Source organism: Epinephelus fuscoguttatus, linkage group LG19 (assembly GCF_011397635.1).
Source record: "Epinephelus fuscoguttatus linkage group LG19, E.fuscoguttatus.final_Chr_v1".
Classification (NCBI taxonomy): domain Eukaryota; kingdom Metazoa; phylum Chordata; class Actinopteri; order Perciformes; family Serranidae; genus Epinephelus; species Epinephelus fuscoguttatus.
The window spans coordinates 23,535,885-23,557,721 of NC_064770.1; the positions used below are offsets into that span (position 1 = coordinate 23,535,885).

Sequence of the window (21,837 nt, forward strand, 5' to 3'; positions counted from 1 at the left end):
CCTTTCTTTCTTTTTAGATCTTGTGTCTCTGTTTGACCTGGAAAATGACCTTCCAGATGAGCTCATCCCCAATGGAGACTTGGGAATGGGAATGTCCTCTAACGGCGGTCCAGGTGGAGGGGGTCCTGGTCTCAACTCCATCGTCCCCGATGCAGCTGCCAAACACAAGCAGCTGTCAGAGCTCCTGCGACCAGGTAGCTCCTCCATCTTGGGAGGTGGTCTCAACTCTGCCAGCCCCCAACAGGGAGGCATGGTGGGAAGTCAGCTAGGTGCTGTGCTTGGTAAAAGTCCACTGGGGCAGGGGTCTCCCAATCACCAGTCCCCCCAGGCCCAGAAAGGAGGTGCAGCTGCTGGACAAGGCAATGGAAGCACAGGCATGGGCTTCAACCAGGCCATGTTGAACAGTGGACAGGGTCATGGGGTCATGGGCCAGACGGGACAAGTGATGAATGGGGCTCTGGGACCGGCAGGCCGAGGTCGACCTGGCATGCAGTACCAGGGCCAGGGCATGCAGGGGGCACAAGTGGGTGCTGGGCCTGGTGTTGGAGGCAGTGTGCTGGCAGAGACACTCACCCAGGGAGGGCCACAGTTGGGTGCACACAACACGCTGAATGCTCAGCAAGCTGGAAACATGAATAAGGTAAGGCTCAAAATTCAGTTTAATTAGTCTCATAAGTTACCCCCATTAATTACAGGAAATGGGCTGTTCTTTATTGAAGGACTGCTGTTTGAGAGGTTAGAAATAGGTCTGATACTGCATTGTAATTGGCTGTTGTTGTCAGGCAGGGTGCCTTATATCCAGTATTTCAGAGTAATTTTTTTTTATCCAGATAGCTAAATAAAATCTATTGGCGTGCCCTATAGCTGGCTTGTTGTCGGTTATCTAGTCATCCAGTTGAGGGGGTTGAATCGTCAGTCAAGTGGATCAGTCTCTATAGGTCCAGCTTGGCCCAACAGAGTGTTTCATGTCAGTGCTGATGTTTTTATTACTCCAATCCTATGCCTCCCTAATTTGAGAATCAGGGCTTCCCTTACAAATAAAATGGAACCAGTCCATGTTTTCTGGAAAATTTCAACGTCCCAGACAAAGTAGAGAAATTCCAGTCAAAAATGTGATTTTATTGAGTTTAAACACAATTGATAGGCAAGCTGTATGAAGGATGACATTATCAAGGCATGTAGATTTGTATTATTTATTGAAAAGCGGGCAGCGTTTGCTTTTACATTATTTTACAGATAAGATTAGTCCCGTCAATACATGAGTAAGAAGGCTGTTTTTAAAATTAATAAATGTTGGGCGCTTAATGGTGAAGGAATTCCCCTGTGGTGATTAAGGGTGGCTCAACAGCTCGATGCAGTATGACAGCCATTTTTTGTTGTTTTTGCAAATTACTTCATTTATCCTTATTTAAGTGCTAAGTGAAAAAAACTTTATTGTTCATAAGTATATTGTTAATTTTATGACAATGATGACACAGTTTTGAAACAGGTTAAATACTACAAAATACACAAGGGCAGTGACGTGCAATAGGGGCACAATGTTTTTTAGCTGAGACTCTTAGGTTGCGTGTGGCTTTTATAATTTGGAATATCTGCGGAAATAAAAATTTCGGCAAAAGGTAGAGTACTTGCTCTGGATGAAGGGAAGGTTGAAACACTTCGGGAGAGAGGAAAGACCCTCCGAAGTGTGTGTATTAATTTCTTTCCATTGTTGTTGTTCAATGATGTGACGGTTGATCTTTGTGGTATTTGTCCCGCCTCTTCTCCACTGACATTGGGCGGCTGAGTAAAAAGTGACAGTGACAAGCAGCTGCAGTGTTTTACCTTAAGTTGAATGTTTTTCTGTCTCGTTGACCAGAAAAAAATAGCAAACGTGTAGCGCTCAGTGCAGAGTAGATGTTCAGTGTCTTGCGTAGCGGAGTGTAAATACATGGTGCTTCCATGGGGGAAAGAAATAGCGTGAACACAGTGGTTGTGGCTGTTGCTTGTCATCCCCTGCAATTGCCAGTAGCGCTGTATTGCAGCGCTACTGTCAATGTTGTGGTTATTGCAATAGCCTTAAATATATATCATGCAGTTTTATGTTAAATGGGGCCCGACCACACAAACTGAACTTTTGTCGGACTCCTTGTTTTTCTTTATTCCTGTTGCTCACTTTGAATGCACCACAATGAACGAGAAATGGCTGATGCGTGAAGTTTAAATGACAAGCTATTTATATAATGCCTCTTGGTTTCACGACAAGAACTTAAATAAAATGGCAGCTGGCTGGAGGGAGATTGCCAGGGAGCTGAAAGTTTCTGGTATATGACTATCACTGATAACAACCTGCTTGCTGTTGACTACATTGTCATTTCCAGTAAATATCACAATATGAAACCTGTTATCCGTTTCAAAAGTACAAACGTCAAAAGACAGCAAATACTTACCTATCTGTTCAGTGGTTACATCTCCAGTTTGATCTCAAGTGCACAGTTGAAAGGCACCTGGTTTGTTTACATAATGTAACAGAAGTGGACAGAGAGCGTCCAACGTTAAGTGATGAATTACTATCACGTGGCAACCTATGGGGCTGTAAAATGAAGTCAACACGGAAGTGCCAAAAACTGCAGTTCTTGAATGGCCTCTAAAGGCTGCTTCCAAAACAAAGTCAGTCCCCATAGACCCCCATGTTAACATGCCCAAGTTTAACGGCAGAAATAAACATGTTTACAGCCTGGTACAAAAAACAGTTTTGATCTCTATAGCTACTCACCTGTTTTCATTTTATTATAACTTAAAATACACATAGCGAATGGTGGGACTGCCGATAGTGTCCTCGGCTTCTCATTCAGATCCACCCCTCGCTCCTCCACAGTCCCAGCCTCTTGCCCAAATATGGTCACTTCTGGCTCCAAAAAACCAAGATGGTGATGGCTGAAGTGGCTTCTCAAGGCTTCAAAATGGGATCCCACAAACCAATGGTTGACGTCACAGTAGCTACTTCCATTATTTTTACAGCCTAAGGTCGCAATAGTTAGATGCTCACTGGCTGTTGGTGTTTAGGCCTACTTATTCTCAAAGGGAATTATCATCACCCAATGTTATGACTGGAGAGATGGGAATATGTGAGACTTCAACAGATTATCCCTGTGAAAAATGAAAAAAGGTAACTACCGGTTAATGGAAGCCCTGCTTAGACAGAAATGCAAATGCAACAAGAACCGCAGTTGTGTCATGGTACTACTACACAGTGAAACTTTGTTGTTTTTGTTTGTGAATGAAAAATACTTTACACGATGTGCTGCTGGTTGTATTTCTGTGTGAATATCTCTACTTTGCAGACTTTGAAGTTCAATGTGAGAAAATGTTTCCCCGTGTCGCAGAGTCTCGGGGCTTTGTGGTTTGACAGGAAACCAAGGTTAAACCAGCACCCTAGTTCTCACTAACATTATTTCAACAGACATCGCCACATGAAACAAGCACCTCCTTTCTAATACAGGCATATAGAGTCTCATATACTGCCTGTATTTCCTTACATTATGGTACAAACACTAGCTGCTCGGTGTGCGCCTGTGAATCGATGAGTTATTTTATAATCCATACTGAAACAAATGCCTTTACATAATGATACGCCGGGTTTGTGTGTGTGAGAGGAGGAGGTGCGAAAAGAGGAAGACACGGATTTGAACCTGGCTGTGAGTAGTGTGTGTGTTAGTTTGAAGATAAAACAACAGAATCTGGCACACGCCATATTTACCTTGCATAGCTGCCATCAGAGAAACATGCTGCCGAAATGTGGGAGGGCGATGTGTTTGCTTTTATGTGCAGAGCAGAAGAAATGTAGCTGAGTTCACTATTACTTTAAATAACATATATGCTAGTGCACAAATGATACAACACATATTCATTTAGCTTTGATTTGACAGTGTTTGATATGGCAAACAAATCTGATGTTTTACTATATTGTCTATATTATATTCTTCTTGGTGGTTGTTTTAATTCCCATTTTTTTCTTACTTGCTCTTCATTCATTGGGACACATTACTCTTTTTGGTTTGCTTGAGTGTTGGCTTGAAATTTTGTTCTTTTTCCATGTTTTGCCTCTGCTCATACTTACCAAGATAATTACTAAAGTTTAGGTGGGGGGGATCGACAGCATAGTATCATGGTATTTTTTATGGCAATATTTTATCAATGCACAAACCAAGTATTGATTTTTGTCATTGTATGAGTTATTATCATCGCAAATACATATTAAACTTTTGGTAGTGTACTAGAATAATAAAATCAGTTGCTTTTGTTACATCCACTAGATACATTTTGTCCCTTTAAAACATAAAATACTTCGACACTGATCAGGAAACTGGTTGTCTCGCTTTTCAGTTGGCAGCAGAGGTAGTAACAGAGCGGAATAGAAGTCTGTGTAAGAGGGACAGCCGGCAAGACTGGACAGATGTGATGTTTTGACAACGTGTTAGGTAGGGGTGGGGGAAATTTCCGAATCTTAGATGCATCGCGATTCGGACGTGGACGAATCTGAATCGATTCACAAACGTCCAAATTTTGATTATTAAATCTGTTAATTAGAGTAATACAGAAGGTTCTAAATAATGTGGAACTAAGAAGCGCGGTATGTGTCATCTCCGGGACACTTTGGGATGTGCACCTGGAGCAGACACGCCGACACGTACACAGAGGAAAACAAACATGGCTGACCGCCACCCACCACGCCGTGAGATCCGAACAGCTCCTTCTAATTTAACAGCTCCTTCTACGACGTTGACCTCGGAAGCGAACTGGACAAGAGCCACGTTATATGTAAGCTGTGTCGTGCTAAAATAAAATACTTTGGCAACACAACAAACATGAGAAGCCATGTGACTCGATTCCACCTGACGGAGGAGGCTGTTGTTGCTGCGGCAACTAGTGGTGGCGCTACCGACCAGAGAACAATCAACGAAGCGCTTAGAAAGCTGCCACCCTCATCGGAAAAGGCGAAGCGAATTACGAAGGCCATTGCGGCATTTATTGCCAAGGATTTGCGTCCTTCTTCCGTTGTGGAAAATCAAGAATTTCGAGAACTGCTGCATACACTGGAGCCCAGATACATCATCCCATCCCGACGCTATTTCACCGACACTCTACAACCAAACCAAAACAGAAGTCATGGCCTCACTGTTGAAGGCAGGCAGGTAGGATCGCAGTTACATGTGATGCATGGACGTCTGTCGCCACCGAATCATTTGTTACTCTAACTACGCATTTTATCTTGTGATTTAAGATACCTGTTGTTACCTTTGGTTCCATACAACAAAGTTGTAACTTTCCAGTTTGCACGCATTTCCATTTATATATTTAATAAAATATAATGGAAATGAATTCAACTGTTTCTTATTACAAATGCACCATTTTTAAAAATTGCAAGCGTTGAATGCTTATTCAGTGAGACAAAAAGAAATGTGTGTTGTGAAAAAGTGCATCAATATACATAAATTAAAGATGCATCAATAATCGTTTTATAATCGAATCGTAGCCCCTGAATTGTAATTATAATCGAATTGTGAGGTGCCCAAAGATTCCCACCCCCAGTGTTAGGTGTGCAACCCACTGCCAGGAGATTTTATTGGGATTTATAAATGTGTGGCAGACCCTATGCTGTAGCCTACGTAGGTGGCCTAAGCTGTTGTGAGCATTTATGATTGAGCGTGGTGTGTTTGTGTCACTCTGCAGTTACATCACCAAAACACCAGTTGGTGGCGGAGGTTTCTGTGAAGTCCTGTGAAGTTTAGTTGATTCAAAACACACATTAAACATGGCTTAATAGAGACAATTTCAAACACATGTACACAGATCAGCTACATTATGACTCGCAGCATTCACAGAAAAAACACTTGTCTGTCATATTTTCCCCACAAATACAACATGCTAATGTTATTCGCACAACACCTATTGTATTTTACATTGTATAAATTAGCCTAGCAGCTAGCAGACTTCTCTCTATTCATCTGAAACCAGGGACAACAGCAACGTTTAACGAAGGTAACGTTACAAAATTCAGCTCCATTACAACTCACAAGATTCACCGACAAAACAGCTGTCTTATACTAAACACGTTTTCCAAACAAATGTAAGATGCTAATATTATTAGCACAAGCCTATGACATTTTACGTTGTATAAATTAGCCTAGCGACGAGCATATATTTCCTCTGCTCATATGAAGCCAGGATAAATCCTGAAGAATAAATCCCCAAAGGATAAATCACACACAAGACTTAAAATGCTATTTTTGTGGAGGCTTTATTGTCTTCACAATTTGTTGTTTCTTATCTGTGAAATATAAGTAAATAAAAGCTTTGTTTCAGATGCAGAAGTATAAATTCCGCCTAAAAAAAGCAGTTAGCAGCTAACTCACAGAAGAAGAAAGCAACTGAAAATGTCAGCAAACTAGGGAAACAGTGAGGTCCAGGAGCTCCTTATCCTTGAAGGCAAAGGCTGAAATCAACCCCCATATTACAGGGACAGTAAATAATTGTTGTTGCCATGTAGTGGCTCTATTATTGTTCAGAAAGTGCTGTCTGATCGGTATGTTATCTGTCACACTGTTGTGTTACACATCACAGCTGTCATGCCTCTTTTGCCTCCGTAACGCTGGCATGTTATCTAAAATCACACACTGGAGCAGCATTATGCAGACATGTTTTTGGTTCTATATAAAAAAGAGAAGACATTATAATAAAGGGTCTTCGATGAGACCCAATGGGGGGGATCCCTTTGTAAAAAAGGTTATTGAGTAATCACTTCATAACTAGTTTGTACTTCTAGTCAGGACTAAGGTGGAAATGACGCACAAGTGAATACGAATCTGATTACCTGCTGGTTTCAGATGTTTCTGCGTTTTCTTCTTGTTTTGTGTTTTTCTTTTCCTCCATTTAAGTCTTTATTTGTTAGGATTCCCTCTTTTCCTTCCCACTGTTTCCTTTTTCTTCTCTCTTTGGCATATGCCGTTTCACTCTGGGCCTTTGGCCTTTGATAATGGAGCTGTAAATCACATGTAGAAGAGCAAAGATTGTGTGTTGTTAGGTTGGGGGAGGCAGTGTAGAGAGGGAGGAGCAGAAGAGGACACGCCAAGACAAGGGGAAACACTAGAGGCTTCATGTGCGACAGTGCTGTCCTCTCGTCTGGTGACACTCCTCTGTAATAAGTGCGCATCATCAAGTGGGTGAGCCCGCGTGTGTGAGAGGAGGACGAGGCCGTGCTCATGTGTGAATGGGAGGGAGGCAGCAGGCGAGCATCTGTGTGTTTCTGTGCAGCGGAGGGGGGAGGGGCAGGCAGCAGCGCAGTGCTCAACTCAGCTGTTGAGCAAGCTGGTCTTTCTCTCTGTGTCTCCTCCCGTTTCTCTCTCTCTCTCTCGCTCTCTCTCTCTTTCTCTCTCGCTCTCTCTCTCGCTCTCTCTCTCTCTCTCTCTCTCTCCCCGCTGGGCAGGGCTTGCTCCATCTGCCTGAGCACTGCTGGCAGTGGGAAACCTCCGCGAAGCAAAGCAGGCTGCCGCTTTGGCGGCCGTGGAGAAAGGCAGGCAAAAGCAACAGACAGATGCACGCTGAGGGCCATTGGATTAAATGACTTCTGAGGACCTAACAAGAAAGCTAACTATTCCCCGTCCCAGGCCAATTAAAAAATTAAAATGATGCATTTCTGCAAATTTTTGTGGTGAATTTTCAGCTCATTTTACTTATAGCATTTTTAGCATGCAATTCAGCTTTGAGAGATGTTTGAGATAGCATTTTAAGCTGTTGGGTTTGTCATTTATGGTGCGAACTCGAGCCACGAACACATTTGGGGAATAAAGCAACTCTATGTGGACATAGAATTATGCGATATGTTTAATTCTGATTTACGTGTACTGAAGCTCACACTGATCCATTCTCAAACTTAGAAATGGTACCATATGCATTCACACAAGACTCTCGGCGCAGGGAAAAGATTGATCTACTGTGATGGTTGGGTTTGTCAGGTGTCAAAATTTTCAAACTGGTTTGATATTTTGATATTAAGTCAAACACTGGACTGGACCAGTAAACAGAATTTTACCAGGTGTCGCACTTGACTCAGTAGCTGCTCCTGACAGAAAACGAGCGTTTGAATGTTTTATGTTGTGATATCCTGGAAATACATACAGTGTAGCCAACAGCAAGTAAAGTTAGCGTAGCCTGTTATTAGCAAGAGTCATTTAGCTCAGTAAGAAGGTATGATGTAGATAATTCCCATCTTTATGCCATGAATCAGCCATTTCTCCTTCATTGCGGCACTTTCAAAGCGAGCGACAGATATGAATAGAGACAGAGGTCCACAAAACGGCATCACTCGCGTAGGACAACTCTTTTGTCGTCTTCAAATCTTAAATGTAGCCATGTTGGTGCAGTTTTAGTTTTTTTGCCATGTTTCCTCTCGTCACCAAAATTCTATTCTTCTATGTGATGGTATGCTGCATGACATGCAGATTATCTGACCTCCCTCTGTCCTGATTGTCCACTGTAGATGGGGATGTCAGGAGCTCCATTTGGCCAGCAGTATGGCCAGGCTGGGGTGCAGCAGATGGGGGCGGCGGGGGTCAACGCCCAACAACTCCAGAACAAGACAGCCCTTTCAAACAACCTGCCCCAATTCCCTGCTGAGCTGAAGGGAGCTGGGAGTGTGCCAAACATGGTAAGTGTCACTTGGGTCTTATTTTTGTGCCTGCTCCGTTTTGATTCAAGTTAGTGAAGGAAAAACCTATTCTCTACATTAAATTGTATCCACAATATCGATGTGCTGCACCTGGCGGCAAGGAATAGATAAAGTGTAAAACAGAAACGTGGAGAGCTTGTGCATTGGTAATGTAAATAAACTGCTGCTATGTAATACGCACTCATAGTGTTGCATGGTATAGTGATACTGGAACGGTATGGGAGTATCCTGCCGTTAAAAATGGTACTATACCCAACTTTATTAGCAACGATGCTTTAAGAATGATAGTGGCAAGTATTTAGAGCTGTATTTCCTATGAAATACTATAAGCTGTGTTGATATGTGACAGTGGGGCAGTAAGTGTGTGTGTGTGTGTGTGTGTGTGTATGTGTGTGTGTGTACGTGTGTGCAGAGCTTAGCTTCAATTCCCTGCATTTCCGTTGGTGGTCTCGCCAAACATCCATGGCTTGTCGACGAAGCAGACACACAAAGTGAAATAAAGCACTTACATAGTGGACAGTCGGGGCAAGTAAACACCTTAAAGCCCATCAATAAAAGATGTTTAACCCTTTACAGACCAAGGGAGCCAACATGTCCAACTTGGCAAAGCATCTGCTGACAGACATGCCGACCTGTTCAAAGAGCGACACAACAGCAGATGTGGTAGATAAACAGGGTTCCTACGCAAGTATGGAAAAGTATGGAAATAAATTTGATCAATTTCCAGGTATTAAAAAGTATGGAAAATGAAAAATAAAGTGTTGGGAAGAGGAGGAGCTAAATATGATCATTGGCAATAATTCATAATTATTAATTATGGATTATTAAAATATTTGATTAATTAATTAATAATTAATTAATTATTACATAAGAATAACAATCAAATTAGCTTACAGCGGGGCACCACCGGGAAAACCCGGACCAATGATCAGACGTAAATTCAGTCTCAAGAGTGTTCACTTAGGAAGCTAATTCTAGGGAGATATCAGCAACTATAAGATGAACAGGAAGGAGTGGAGCTCAGGCACTGACTTTGTCAACCAGCTTCATCACAGTATACAATGACAAACCAAAGCAACCTCTCTTTGCAGTATAACAGGGTTTATTCACACTGATGACATTAATTTACAACCAACATCAACATTGCTCTATAAACCCTATCAACTATAAAACATTACTGAATCAACCAGCAAGCATCAAGAAGGGTGTGTGTGTGTGTGTGTGTGTGTGTGGGAGAAAGTGGGTGAGTGAGCGAGGATGTGTGTGTGTGTGTGTGTGTGTGTGTGTGTGTGTATGTGTATGTATGTCTGAGCGAGTGGGTGTGTGAGAGAGAGAGGCGTGTGAGCGTAGCAAGATGGCGGCTGTGACGCTGCAAGCTACGTCACGCAATGGCGGCTCGCCAAGAAAGCACGCGACTCAGAAAAAGGAGGGGAGCCGGTAGAGAGGGAAGTTCGAATTGCTCGGCTCCAAGTGTAGGTTAGTGAAGAGAGGAAGAGAGAAAGGGAAGCACTCAGAGGTGTGGTCACGCAGGCGGTATTGAGATGCAGTAACCCGTCTGTGTTACGCAGAGACGCGCTCGGCTCAGCTGGTGAGCGGCGTGAATCTGGACATTGAACCAACACAGCCTAAGTACTGATCAATCCCACGTGCGGGGCGACACAATAGCGGTCCGATGAGGTCGGATCACTACGTATTACAAGCAGACACAAACGGGCAGGAGAATAACAGACAGCAGCAACACAGGCAATATTTTTACAATATCAATGCAGCCAAAATCGGACGCGGCGGTCCGTATCAACAAGCCCTTACAAAAAGAAAACACATACTAACTACTATCTGCCCAGAGCTAAAGCCTCTTACTGTTGCAGAAGGTGGAATGATGTGTCGGTCGTTCCTCGTGCGTCCTTTGTTACGGCAGAGGTGAAGTGGTTAGCGGCTCACAGCGGCTAACGGGTCCTCGGCGAGGGGACAAGTCTCTGGCGAGGCGAGTTAATTCCGGCTCGTAGCGGGGAATCACTCGGGGAAAGAAGGGGGCCCTTGTCCTTCTTCTTGAAGCAGGCAGTCCTTGTTATCTACCAAACTTCGCATCCACGGGCATCCGGGTGAGAGGGTCAATCCGTGGTCTCGTACCGGGCTACTCTGTGTTCCTCGGCGCACAGAGTGAGGGAGAGGAGAGGAGATCAGCTCGACCAGTGAGGGAAATCCGTAGGCCTAAAACGCGTCTAACTGTGCACAGTAATAACTCTTTCTAAAGCGTTCGCCACGTGGGACGAGTTGCTAAGCTTTAGGAACAGTTGTGGGTACTTCTATTGGCTATGAGGATCACAGCCAGAAGCGTTTCCCTCAGGTACGCTTTGTGATGATATACCCCGGCGTGACGTCATCGGTGCGGGGTTGGCCATGGCGGATTTCACCCAATGGGAGCTGTGTATTTCAAGGGACCTCTGCTGGTCAGCTGGGGTGCTGTGTTGGGGTTTGAATCAGCTGATTCACACAGAGAAAGGGGGTTGACTGATTCCTTTGTTCTTCTTATACATGTAGGCCCAAAAGTTTATGGATAAAGTTTAGGCCTTTGTTAGAAATCCTTGTACGGCACAACATCAAGTATGGGAAAATATTTATGTTTCCAGACTATTATCACTGTTCTAAAATACTGCTTTCTAAAATAGAAAATTAGGTAATTAGGTATTTCCAAAAATAATTTAATCAATTTGGATAGTGTTTTATGCTGGGCCAAGCACAGTTGGTGTGAGAGCAAACGTCTCAGAAAACATACCGCCCCTTTTATCTGATTGACAAGTGGTATGTCCGCTGCCCCATGACCCTCCTCCAGCCTCCCAGGTATCAAGTTTCACTCCAATACTGCACCTTCAACAAGAAGACGAGTTTCACATGGTTCACAATGGGTAGATGCAAGTTTTTGGATGGATGGCTTGACAATACCGTATATAAATACTGGTTGGCCAAGGATTCCCAATTCACACACAGAGCTAGATGCAAGCTTTGTGTGAAATCTTTTGACATCACCAACATGGGGGAGAAGGCGATTCTGAGCCACATGAATGGAAAAAACACAGACGTCTCGTTACTGCATCACTTGCACCCAGAGTCCCAACCTTTTTGCCACAGCCCAGACATTGAACTTACCTGAGTTTTTATTTGCATGCCATTGTGGTACTTGGCTACAGTCACCTATTAAGAAAAATTAAATATGATGTGAAATATGATACACTGATATATATACTCAGATGTCGCATATTCTCTGGGGAAAAAAAACAAAATGCTGAGAGGTCTGGAAATTAGGGTATGGAAAAGTATGGAATTTTGAAATTCCAAATGTGTAGGAACCCTGGATAAAAGAATTACATCATGCCCATGCCCTTAAATCTAAGTCAAACAAGTATGGTTTAATTTGTGACAAGTGAACTCTTCACCATTGTTTAGTTCAGTAGTTGTTAGGCTAATTTGCCATAACTTGAAAGCTGCTAAAAATCAGGCCTTTACAAGTATACAGATCAACAACACCCGCTATGAATGATCAATTTAAACTTACTCAGTACTGGTAAATGCAAGCATGGTATGCACATTTTTGCCAATGATTATTTCTATTACTAGAAATTGTGCTCAGTACAGCACAGACCTCCACCAAGGAGGTGTATTGAGTCTTACAAAGATATATGTAACCTTTCTGCATTATAATGTCTAAAAATGACTAGACCAATGTTATATATTTTGTCAAGTTGTGTACTTATGTTATTCTAAATATTTCCAACAATGTTTTAACACTACAGTAGTGCACTATAGTTGACTGACTTCAAATGAAACCATACACCTCCTTTAAGTTCCACATTCTGTCATCTATTATTCCATTACTTTTCCTGATGTTTTAGATTTTAGCTGTGATATCGTTTCAGTATCGGTATCAAGATAGTTAGGCTGGTATCGTGTCCAAGTCATGAATTTGGCATCATGACAACACTACACACTTACAAATCTGTGCAGTTTTTCTTAGATCTGAGTATGTTGTCCTCCAGACTTGCTTTATGCTCCTCTTCAGACATGAACACACAGACTGCAACCATTGAAATATGCTTACGGGCTTCCCTCCTAGCCTTGTGCTTTCATAATTAGAAATCTTAAAGAAACACTGACATGCCATAAAGGACCCTATGTTTCCTTTTGTACTGTGTTAAGTGTAGGAAACAAAGCAAACACATTGTGCACACAGCCTTTGTAAATACTTGATAAATACAGTAGTAGTTTAGGTTTTAATTTGGCTATTATCCATGTGTTGTCCGTATGTCCCAAAGGTTTACTATGGTTTCCACCCAATCTTAAGCCTAACACAGCTGTTAAACCAAATGATAAAACAAACTAAACTAAACAGATTGTAGTAGTAAGGTTTGGAGTTGTTAAGTGTACTGATTGATGATACTCACCCTGCCTACCTAACTGTTCAGTCAGGCCTAAACTTCAGGCACCCCGCACACATTATCTGCACGCAGCTTGTCTGATAAGTAGGGGTCACAACCACATATGTGCATATTGCTTCCTTGCTTTGAAAAACTAAAGTTAAATTGAAAATCGCATTAAGGGAAACATTTGTTGAAGGCTCTCCACTCAGATATTGTTGAACATTTACACTAATTGTGGAGTACAGAGTGAGACTCTTTCAAGGCACAAAGGAAACAGCCTGGAGTTATGCACATCTGAACAGGAAATGTCAGTCCCTAAATTTTTGACTAAGTTAATAGATTTTCCTTGTTTACCAATTCCCTCTCATTCTTGCAGGTTTCACGATTCTGGAAAATATATATTTATTTTGCAGCATATATATAGCGATTTGAAAAGGTACAGAAATTTTCACCTGATGACTTGATTAGGTCCGTTTGGGCATTATTAATCATTCTACAGTTATTGGGGTGATTTTGTAGAGGAGTGCATCTACATAGAAAAGAGTAATAAAAGCTGAAAAATTACTTTTCACATTGAAGATGTTTCTGAGGGAGAGGAGGGATGAAATTAGGTAGTTTAATGAACTGGTTGACTGACTGTGACACCATTATATTCAAAGGATACTCTTATATCAATCCAGGCATAAGTCAGTGATCTATCATGTCATATTAATAATACACGTTGCTCACCCTAAAATAAGGGTTGGGGTCGATGGCTAGTGGTGTGTAATTTTGTTGTTTATCAGACTGACTTCTTTTGTAAATGGACCTGCATTTGTATAGCGCCTGTCTAGTCATCCGACCACTCAAAGCTACACTACGAGTCACATTCACCCATTCACACACACATTCATACACTGGTGGCCGAGGCTACCATACAAGGTGCCACCTGCTACTCAGTTTTAACACACTGACACACTGATGGAGGGGTTTGGGGTTCAGTATCTTGCTCAAGTATACTTCGACATGCACTGGAGGAGCCCGGCATCGAACTGCTGATCTTTCTATTGGTGGACGACCTGCTCTACCTCTGAGCCACAGCCGCCCCGTGCCCCAAGACCTTTCCAGTCTCGGGGCACGTCTTGGGGCACCGAACTGTAGTTGGAGGACCTCTGGTTCCTTAAGGCTAACTCAGTTAGCTTTAGCTGTGCTCGAAACTGGTAACTAGCTTTTACAGTTCGGCAACTCTGCGGTGAAGAATGGTCACTACATGTGGTGATAACACTGCATTTAACAGGTGCTTTATTTCGTCTGTGCAGCGAACACAAAACACTGCCCTTTTTAACCATACACTTATGCTACACTCACTGACTACTGTAGCTTCAGAAAAGCACGCTCTTCACTGTGTGTACAGCACTTTTCTACACAGACACACACGTGGGAGAGTTTTATATTTTCCTCCTTTTTTGCACCACAACTCTAAGGCAATGCTTTATATCAAGATGTTCTCCGATTCGTTATATTTAATGGCTTCTTTATATTTTTACTTTAAACCCGAAAGTCTAAAATGAATAAAGTCTGATAATCTGATCTGTGCCTAACCTCTTTTTATTTGCACTCCTTTACAGTCCCAGATGCAGCAGCAGGTAGCATCAGTGGGCATGGTCCCTGGGGCTGGTGGTGTATCAGCGGGCCCAACGGCCGACCCCGAGAAGCGCAAACTCATTCAGCAGCAGCTGGTCCTGTTGCTCCACGCACACAAGTGCCAGCGGCGGGAGCAGGCCAACGGGGAGGTGAGGGCCTGCACTCTGCCCCATTGCCGCACCATGAAGAACGTCCTCAACCACATGACCCACTGCCAGGCTGGCAAGTCCTGCCAGGGTGAGTGAAAGTGATATGATCTAGCTCGAATCCAAATATACAGTTTCTAGCTGACTCCTGTTTGAATGTTTTCACCTGTGTGATATGTCTCTGTCTGTTAATCACAGTAAGAATTTAATAAGAATCTGTTCAAGAAATGAACCCACTTAGAATTTCTATCCAGATAATTTAACTGCACCATGTGTCTTGTGAGCAGCTGTAATCAGAGCCTGTGATGTGGGCACAGTGCCAGTGGCTTTACATACCACAGGAACAACTCAGCAAAAGTTGTTGATGACTTGTTGTAGTTCTGAGTTCATCCACGCTGCTAAAAGTGCCTGTCGCCTTCAGCTCTTCGTATCACCGCTGGCCAATATTGTCCTTAACAAAATTGTTTATTGATCTACACATGGCTGACGACCGGTTAGAAAGTTTTGGGAAATTTGCATCCCTATATAACACTTAACCACATTGCTTTGTTGCTAGACAGATAGTGCAGGAGGAGTTATTAAGATTAAACAGTCCTGATAAAGAAAGATTAACATTCTTGACTATGTTTAAGTGCTATCTAATAAGAGCAGGATAGTGCTGAAGTGTGTTTTAATCACTTCAGTTGCATTGTTTCACACAATGTAAAGCAGTTAGCTTGTGTGTTTTATTGCCTAAATAGAGCCACTCTGCCCTCTTGACTCGCTAAGCCCCAGATGCCCCAGTGACTGTGACAACATCAGCAAACATGAATTTAATCTTTTTCGTAAACGGCTGTCACGATGGTTGTACTCCATGTCCTCATCTATGCTGGCGGCAAGCTGCTTCCCTCTCACAGCTGTGGGGGAGTAAGCTGTAATAAGGAGATCACCCAAGGTTGATGAACTTTGAACTCTGATATTTATACTGTATATACTGTTAAAGTAAATTCACGCATGCATTTATGGTTTTACAACGTGCACAAGTGATTTTACATAGCTATTTGCACGTTGTACTGCAGCAGCTGAGTTTCTTTTTTTGAATATGCTCTGTTTCAGGTAGACGTCGTGCCGGGTTTTGTCACTTTAACTCGCTGTTGTGTAGTATTTCTCTCTTCACCAAGTGAACACCCATTTTATTTGTCTTCATTGTGGGGGTGTATGAAATAAACCTTTATAGTGGCCATCTCGAAGATTTCAATCCTGGTTTATTTGGCCACACCTGTACTTTCTGGTGGTGACAGCATATGTAGTTTGATTCTGCAGGTCACAGAGGTCTGGGGGCAGCAAAACAAACTTTGGTCTTTTTAATAAAGGAGTTGGGGATTCTGTGAGCAACCGTGATCTGATTTTACGCTGCACATGGTGTCAGTCTGTGGACAGCAGGTCACAGTGAAAAGGAGTTGCTTACCTCGCTTAGTTGGAGGCGTACAGCCTGTCGCCTGCGCCTCTTCTTTTCTCTCTGCAATATTTCAACTGATCCGCTGTCAAAAAATCCTGAAAATGCTCGTTGTCTTGAACAATAATGATAAGTGCCAAAAGGCTGCATTTCCTGCGACTCCTTCATGATAGAAGTCAACTCCTGTTTCACTAGTTCAATGCTTTTAATATGAAGCTGCAGCAGTAGGAGGTGTCCAGTTTGCATCGGCAGTAACTTGAAGGAGTATTTCATTGCTGGAAAGATGGTCTTTTTATAAAACTAGGCTGTCTATGCATTAGAACGACACAAATAGTTTTGAAATGTGTGCTACATGACCGGAGAAAACAGAGAGAAAGGGTTATGGCATTTGCTTTTGCTCTTGAGAGAGAAAACCTGCTACCAGAATACACTGTGCCACACTTGATCAATAAACGCCTTTGCTAGTCAATGATCTAATGTGAGTTGCTTGTCCAAAATACGGCACGATGGCCAGGTGGTAACAAGCAATCTCATTGAACAGCTAAAGAGTAAGTTGAAATATGTTCCTGAAGACATTTTAGGCGAGAAAGAGACATTGCATTGACAGGATCTTGGTTTATATTTGATCAATCAATCAATTAATCAATCAGTCAATCAATTTTGTTTATAAAGCCCAATATCACAAATCATAATTTGCCTCACAGGGCTTTACAGCATACGACATCCCTCTGTCCTTAGGACCCTCACAGCGGATAAGGAAAAACTCCCCAAAAAAAACCTTTAACGGGGAAAAAAAAGGTAGAAACCTCAGAAAGAGCAACTGAGGAGGGATCCCTCTTCCAGGATGGACAGACGTGCAATAGATGTCGTACAGAACAGATCAGCATAATAAATTAACAGTAATCCGTATGAGACAGAAAGAGAGACAGAGAGAGAGAGACAGAGACAGAGAGAGATGCAGGACAGACGGTAATGACAGTAGCTTACAACAACATTAATGAAAGTAATAATATTATAATTATAGTTCTGGTTATTGTGGTACAATATGTTGAAAGTATATATTAATATCTGATAGTATACATGTGACAATAATCATATGCGCTGCCTAGTTTAACCATTTGATCTGAGTTTGACAGAATGTGAAAAAGAGGGGCGGGTCTCTTTCTAGATCACCTTCTATGCTGTTTGTGTCTGTGGTGGCTGGCATACAAAAATGAGGAAGTATAATCTGCAGTTTAGGCAACAGCCAAGGAGCCAGTGAAAGTATTCCAGATGACATGAAACCTGTCATTCACCCAGGTTTCACTGGCCAATGAGCAGGGAGACCTGGGTGCTGGCAGGATGAAAGGAAGTTTGCGGTAGTTCATCTGCACATACTGTCCAAATTTTCATGATACAGAGCTGGTTGAAAATTGGCGAAGTATCCCTTGAACACAGCCTTTTTTCTGTGAACCCTCAACACCAAGTGTATAATACTGCAAATATGTTAATATTGCAATAATTTAATCAGTGGGCCATTGGTTCAGTCACCATTGTGTCACCTCATTCAGCAATAGTGACATAGTAGACATTAATTTAAAGGCGCCGGATGTAAGAATGTGGCCAAAACTGTTACTGCACTCAAATTCAAAATACTGCCACAAGTCGTGTCTGCCCGCCGTTCAAGCAAGTCCGGCTTCTCTGCTGCTAACACTGCTGCCGGGATACAGCGGGGGAGGAGCCGGCTGCTAATGCTATGTACCGGGATACTGCTAATGCCGCTTGCTGTGCTGCTAACATTTGTTTCTCAAAAAAATCATTCAGGTCAATGACCCACCTGTACATGGGCTACAATGTATGATTGAAAATGAATAACAGTTGAAAGTATTTGAAATGTCCATCCTAGGGATGTAACGATATGGAAAATTTGATATCTCGATTATAGTGACCAAATTATCACGGTAAACGATAATATTGCGATTTTTTTTAAGCGCTGTAAAATGTCCAAAAAATAGATACATTGAAATAACTTCACTAAATCTTGTAACTTCCTTATCATACCAAAATGTTAACAGCCAAAATCTTATATTAAAATGAAATTTTCACATTAAAGGGGCAAGGGATTGGCACAGCAACAGAAAATTTTATTTTAAATTAACAAAATATGTAAACACATTACAGGAACAAAGCTTACTTGTCTGGTGCATTTTAACAGTCAGCAAAATATGTAAACAATTTATTAATTTATTTATTAGCACGAGAGGAAAAATATATATAAAACAAAACAATGCAAGAGTAGAACAAAAGACATACATTATATAGAATAGATATCACAAATGTGCAGGAGAAACCAAAAAAACCCTAAGGGCAATGGTCATCATTACACAGAATAATTCACACATTAGAAGTGTGCATGTGAGTCAGAGGATTACCTGTATGAGAAAAGGAGTGCATGCTCTCGGTCAAAGGTTAACACTACAGCGTTTTATGTTGTTTCCTTGAGCTCATGTCAAGAAAGCATAACTGGCCGTCTATATCGATTCTAGCTCGCCGTACAATAACCATAATCACAGTGATTCAATTCATAGTTGATCTCAATTAGCGTTACGTTACGTCGGTTTATATTCTGTCGGCTCCACTCAGTGTTTTCACTTAACGTTAGCAACATAGCTGCTAATACGGCTATTAGCTACTCAGCTAGTAGCTCCTAAGTGTCTTAAACGAAAACGGAAAACCTAGTCGCCGTTTAGGAGGACAGATACGGCTCAAATGTCCCGTATGCGTCGAGAGTTACACATTATGACAATCTTAGTAAAACCGAAGTCCCTCACACAATAACTGACGTTTGCATAGCATAACTTGCGTTGGCTGTAAAGCTGTGGATGACGGTCACGGAGATGAGCCAGCAGGTTTGTAGTGTCGCTACCCTTCGCAGCAACTTTCTTTCTACATGTTCTGCACACAGGATAGTTGGCCTCCACCAGCTGTCCCTCGGCATTCTTCAGAAACCCAAAGTACACCCAGACCTCAGACTTTGTGCGTTAAGTTGGAGGGAAAATGTCCTGAGTGCTGCTATCACCACCTTCCGCCATGTTTTCATTCTTTGTGTTTACACATGCTGCGCATTCACGCAGCGCCTGCATCGCAAGACTTGAATGAGGCTGTTATTACATGTCCTGATAATCCACCACGATAATGCAATTAATTTAAACATAAACAGTAATTCTTACCATGTAAAAAAATTACCCGAAATTTACCGTAATATCGGTAATTGTTACATCCCTAGTCCATCCCCGTCTAGCTACGATGCTAGTTAGCCAACTTTGGCTAAAGCTTACCTGTCGAGGAGAAGAGTAGCCACTTCTACATCCGATTTCAAATTCTTCTCCACTTTCAACCGTCTCCACCGTTCAAAAGCATCTCCTATATAGAGCCTCGCTTTGCCTCGTGTTTTTGTCTTGGCGTTTTTGGGAATCATAACGGGGTCGTTTGGATTTAGTCGCACCATCAGCCATTGTAGCTCAGTTGTAACTGGCAACCCGGATGCTGAGACTCTTCTGACTGCGTGACTGGTAGACGGCGGTGGGTGGCACAACAGGCCAAAACACAAATTCAAAACATAAACATGATTTGCGGACTGTAATTTTTTTTTTTTTTAAATGCTAATATTCTCACTGTACTATTGTTGTCGGTGAGATCAGTATGTTATATTAACATTATTCCTTAGTCTCTGTGACATATTAGGAGGATTTTACAACTATTTGCCTTAGATTTCTTACATATAGCTCCTTTAACTTGTAAATTAGGGCTGGGCGGTATATCAATTTTCTTTTTTTCTTTTTCTTTTTTTAACAATAAATTGATATATTTTCAAGCAAGATCTAGATTTACACAATACCGTTTATATTGATAAAGGGTCAAGTTGCACCACATAACGCACACCAGTGTTCATCTCTTCTCTCTCACACTCTCTGCACAGCTCTGCCCCACACACTCACTCACAAGTTCTCCAGCAACACTCAGAGACACAGAGCTGCTGCTCTGTTTAATCTGTCAGTTCATTAGTCTACAGTGCGACATCGGTCTATATGTTGAACAAGTTACGCTAAATCAGTCTGAGAGATGAATAAAGTTACTGCAGTAGCACACGTACAATTTTGTGGGCCTCTTCCTCTGTAGCTTTTAGCCGCGTCCCGTCAAGCTATGCTGTGCCAATTCGTGTTTCCGTTATCAGTTAAGACGAGTGGTGCCACACTGAGCTGGGCACCTACTCCCTCTCCGGAGTAGGTCCAAAAGCTGGGCCGCCCGCACTCAAGTAGGTAGCTGTGGCGTCTTGTTTACCGCAGGCAACACCCGACTGGCCTGTTTCTCTCCTGTGTCTTGTTTATACTTTAGATATCTGCTTTATTTTACTGTTCTTCACTGTCAGCCGAAAACTCAACATTTCCTTATCTTCCTGCCTCACAATAAATGTTTTTACACAACAAAATAACCAGGGACTTTTATTTTTAAGACTCAGTAGGAATTAAAATATGTTTATTACCGAATTAGCGAAACTTTATTAGCAGCTTTTCTTCAAAGAAGACAAGTGTAATAATACTGCAGGGAGGAAAATGAAAGCAGAAACAGTTGCAGTGAGATGTGTGATGCTTACTGCACCTCTGCAAACAGCTCACCTTAAAATGTCAGATACTGCTGAATACCTGAATTACCACACCTCACTCCATGTCTGTGTTTCTTTTTTATTTCTACCCAGTGGCTCACTGTGCATCATCCAGACAGATCATCTCCCACTGGAAGAACTGCACGCGGCACGACTGTCCGGTCTGCCTGCCTTTGAAAAATGCTAGTGACAAGAGGAACCAGCAACGTGAGTAACTCCAGCAGCTTTGCTATTATCCAAGCATAAATCCATTTAAAATTGCACACAGATTAAGTTCAGAGTTATTACAGAACAATGATAAAGAATTTCTGATGGGTATTATTAAAAAAGAAGAAGAACAAATCTTTGACACCTTTTAAACTGCTCATCCAGGCAGTTGACACTTAGCAGCGATCCTCCAGTGTGTGTGTGTGTGTGTGGTATGAAGTGCTGCCACCTGCAGGTTGTGTCTCCTGGCCACAGCTCTGTGCTGGTCCGATGAATGTGAGAGCTCGAACAGTGAGAGGATTCCTCTAGAAAGGCTGGACCTGTAATCTGACACCCAGGGGAGGGGCTCCGTGGCTCTGCTATCAGTGGGGGCAGGGTCTCAGGACAGCATGCTCTCTGATTGGTTAAAAGGCCCGATGACAGATTTAAATCCCCCACAGAGGCAGCGTGCTCCCTGTCAGCAATCAACACAGCAGGGAGCAGTGCAGGGATTTTAGATGGAGGCCCGCTCAGGAAGACAATCTTTTGCTTAGAGATATATTTCTTTTTAACACATTTTATCTTTTAAGCAGAAAAAAACAGTTTAATATTTAACAATTTTTCATGTTTTAGAGAAATATTTTTTTTTATACTGAATATATAGACTTTTCTTAAATTAAGAG

The 21,837-nt window shown here is 42.2% G+C and overlaps 1 protein-coding gene across 9 annotated transcripts in view; it reads left to right on the forward strand.

Moving 5' to 3' along the window:
* Nucleotides 1-21,837, forward strand: part of crebbpb (CREB binding protein b) — a 57,885-nt gene that overhangs the window by 13,841 nt on the left and 22,207 nt on the right. For all 9 annotated transcript variants that reach the window (XM_049560474.1, XM_049560477.1, XM_049560478.1 and 6 more), the window contains exons 2-5: nt 18-640; nt 8,519-8,686; nt 14,730-14,982; nt 21,062-21,175. In XM_049560474.1, the coding sequence (XP_049416431.1) occupies nt 18-640; nt 8,519-8,686; nt 14,730-14,982; nt 21,062-21,175 (1,158 nt within the window). The remainder of the gene's footprint in view (nt 1-17; nt 641-8,518; nt 8,687-14,729; nt 14,983-21,061; nt 21,176-21,837) is intronic.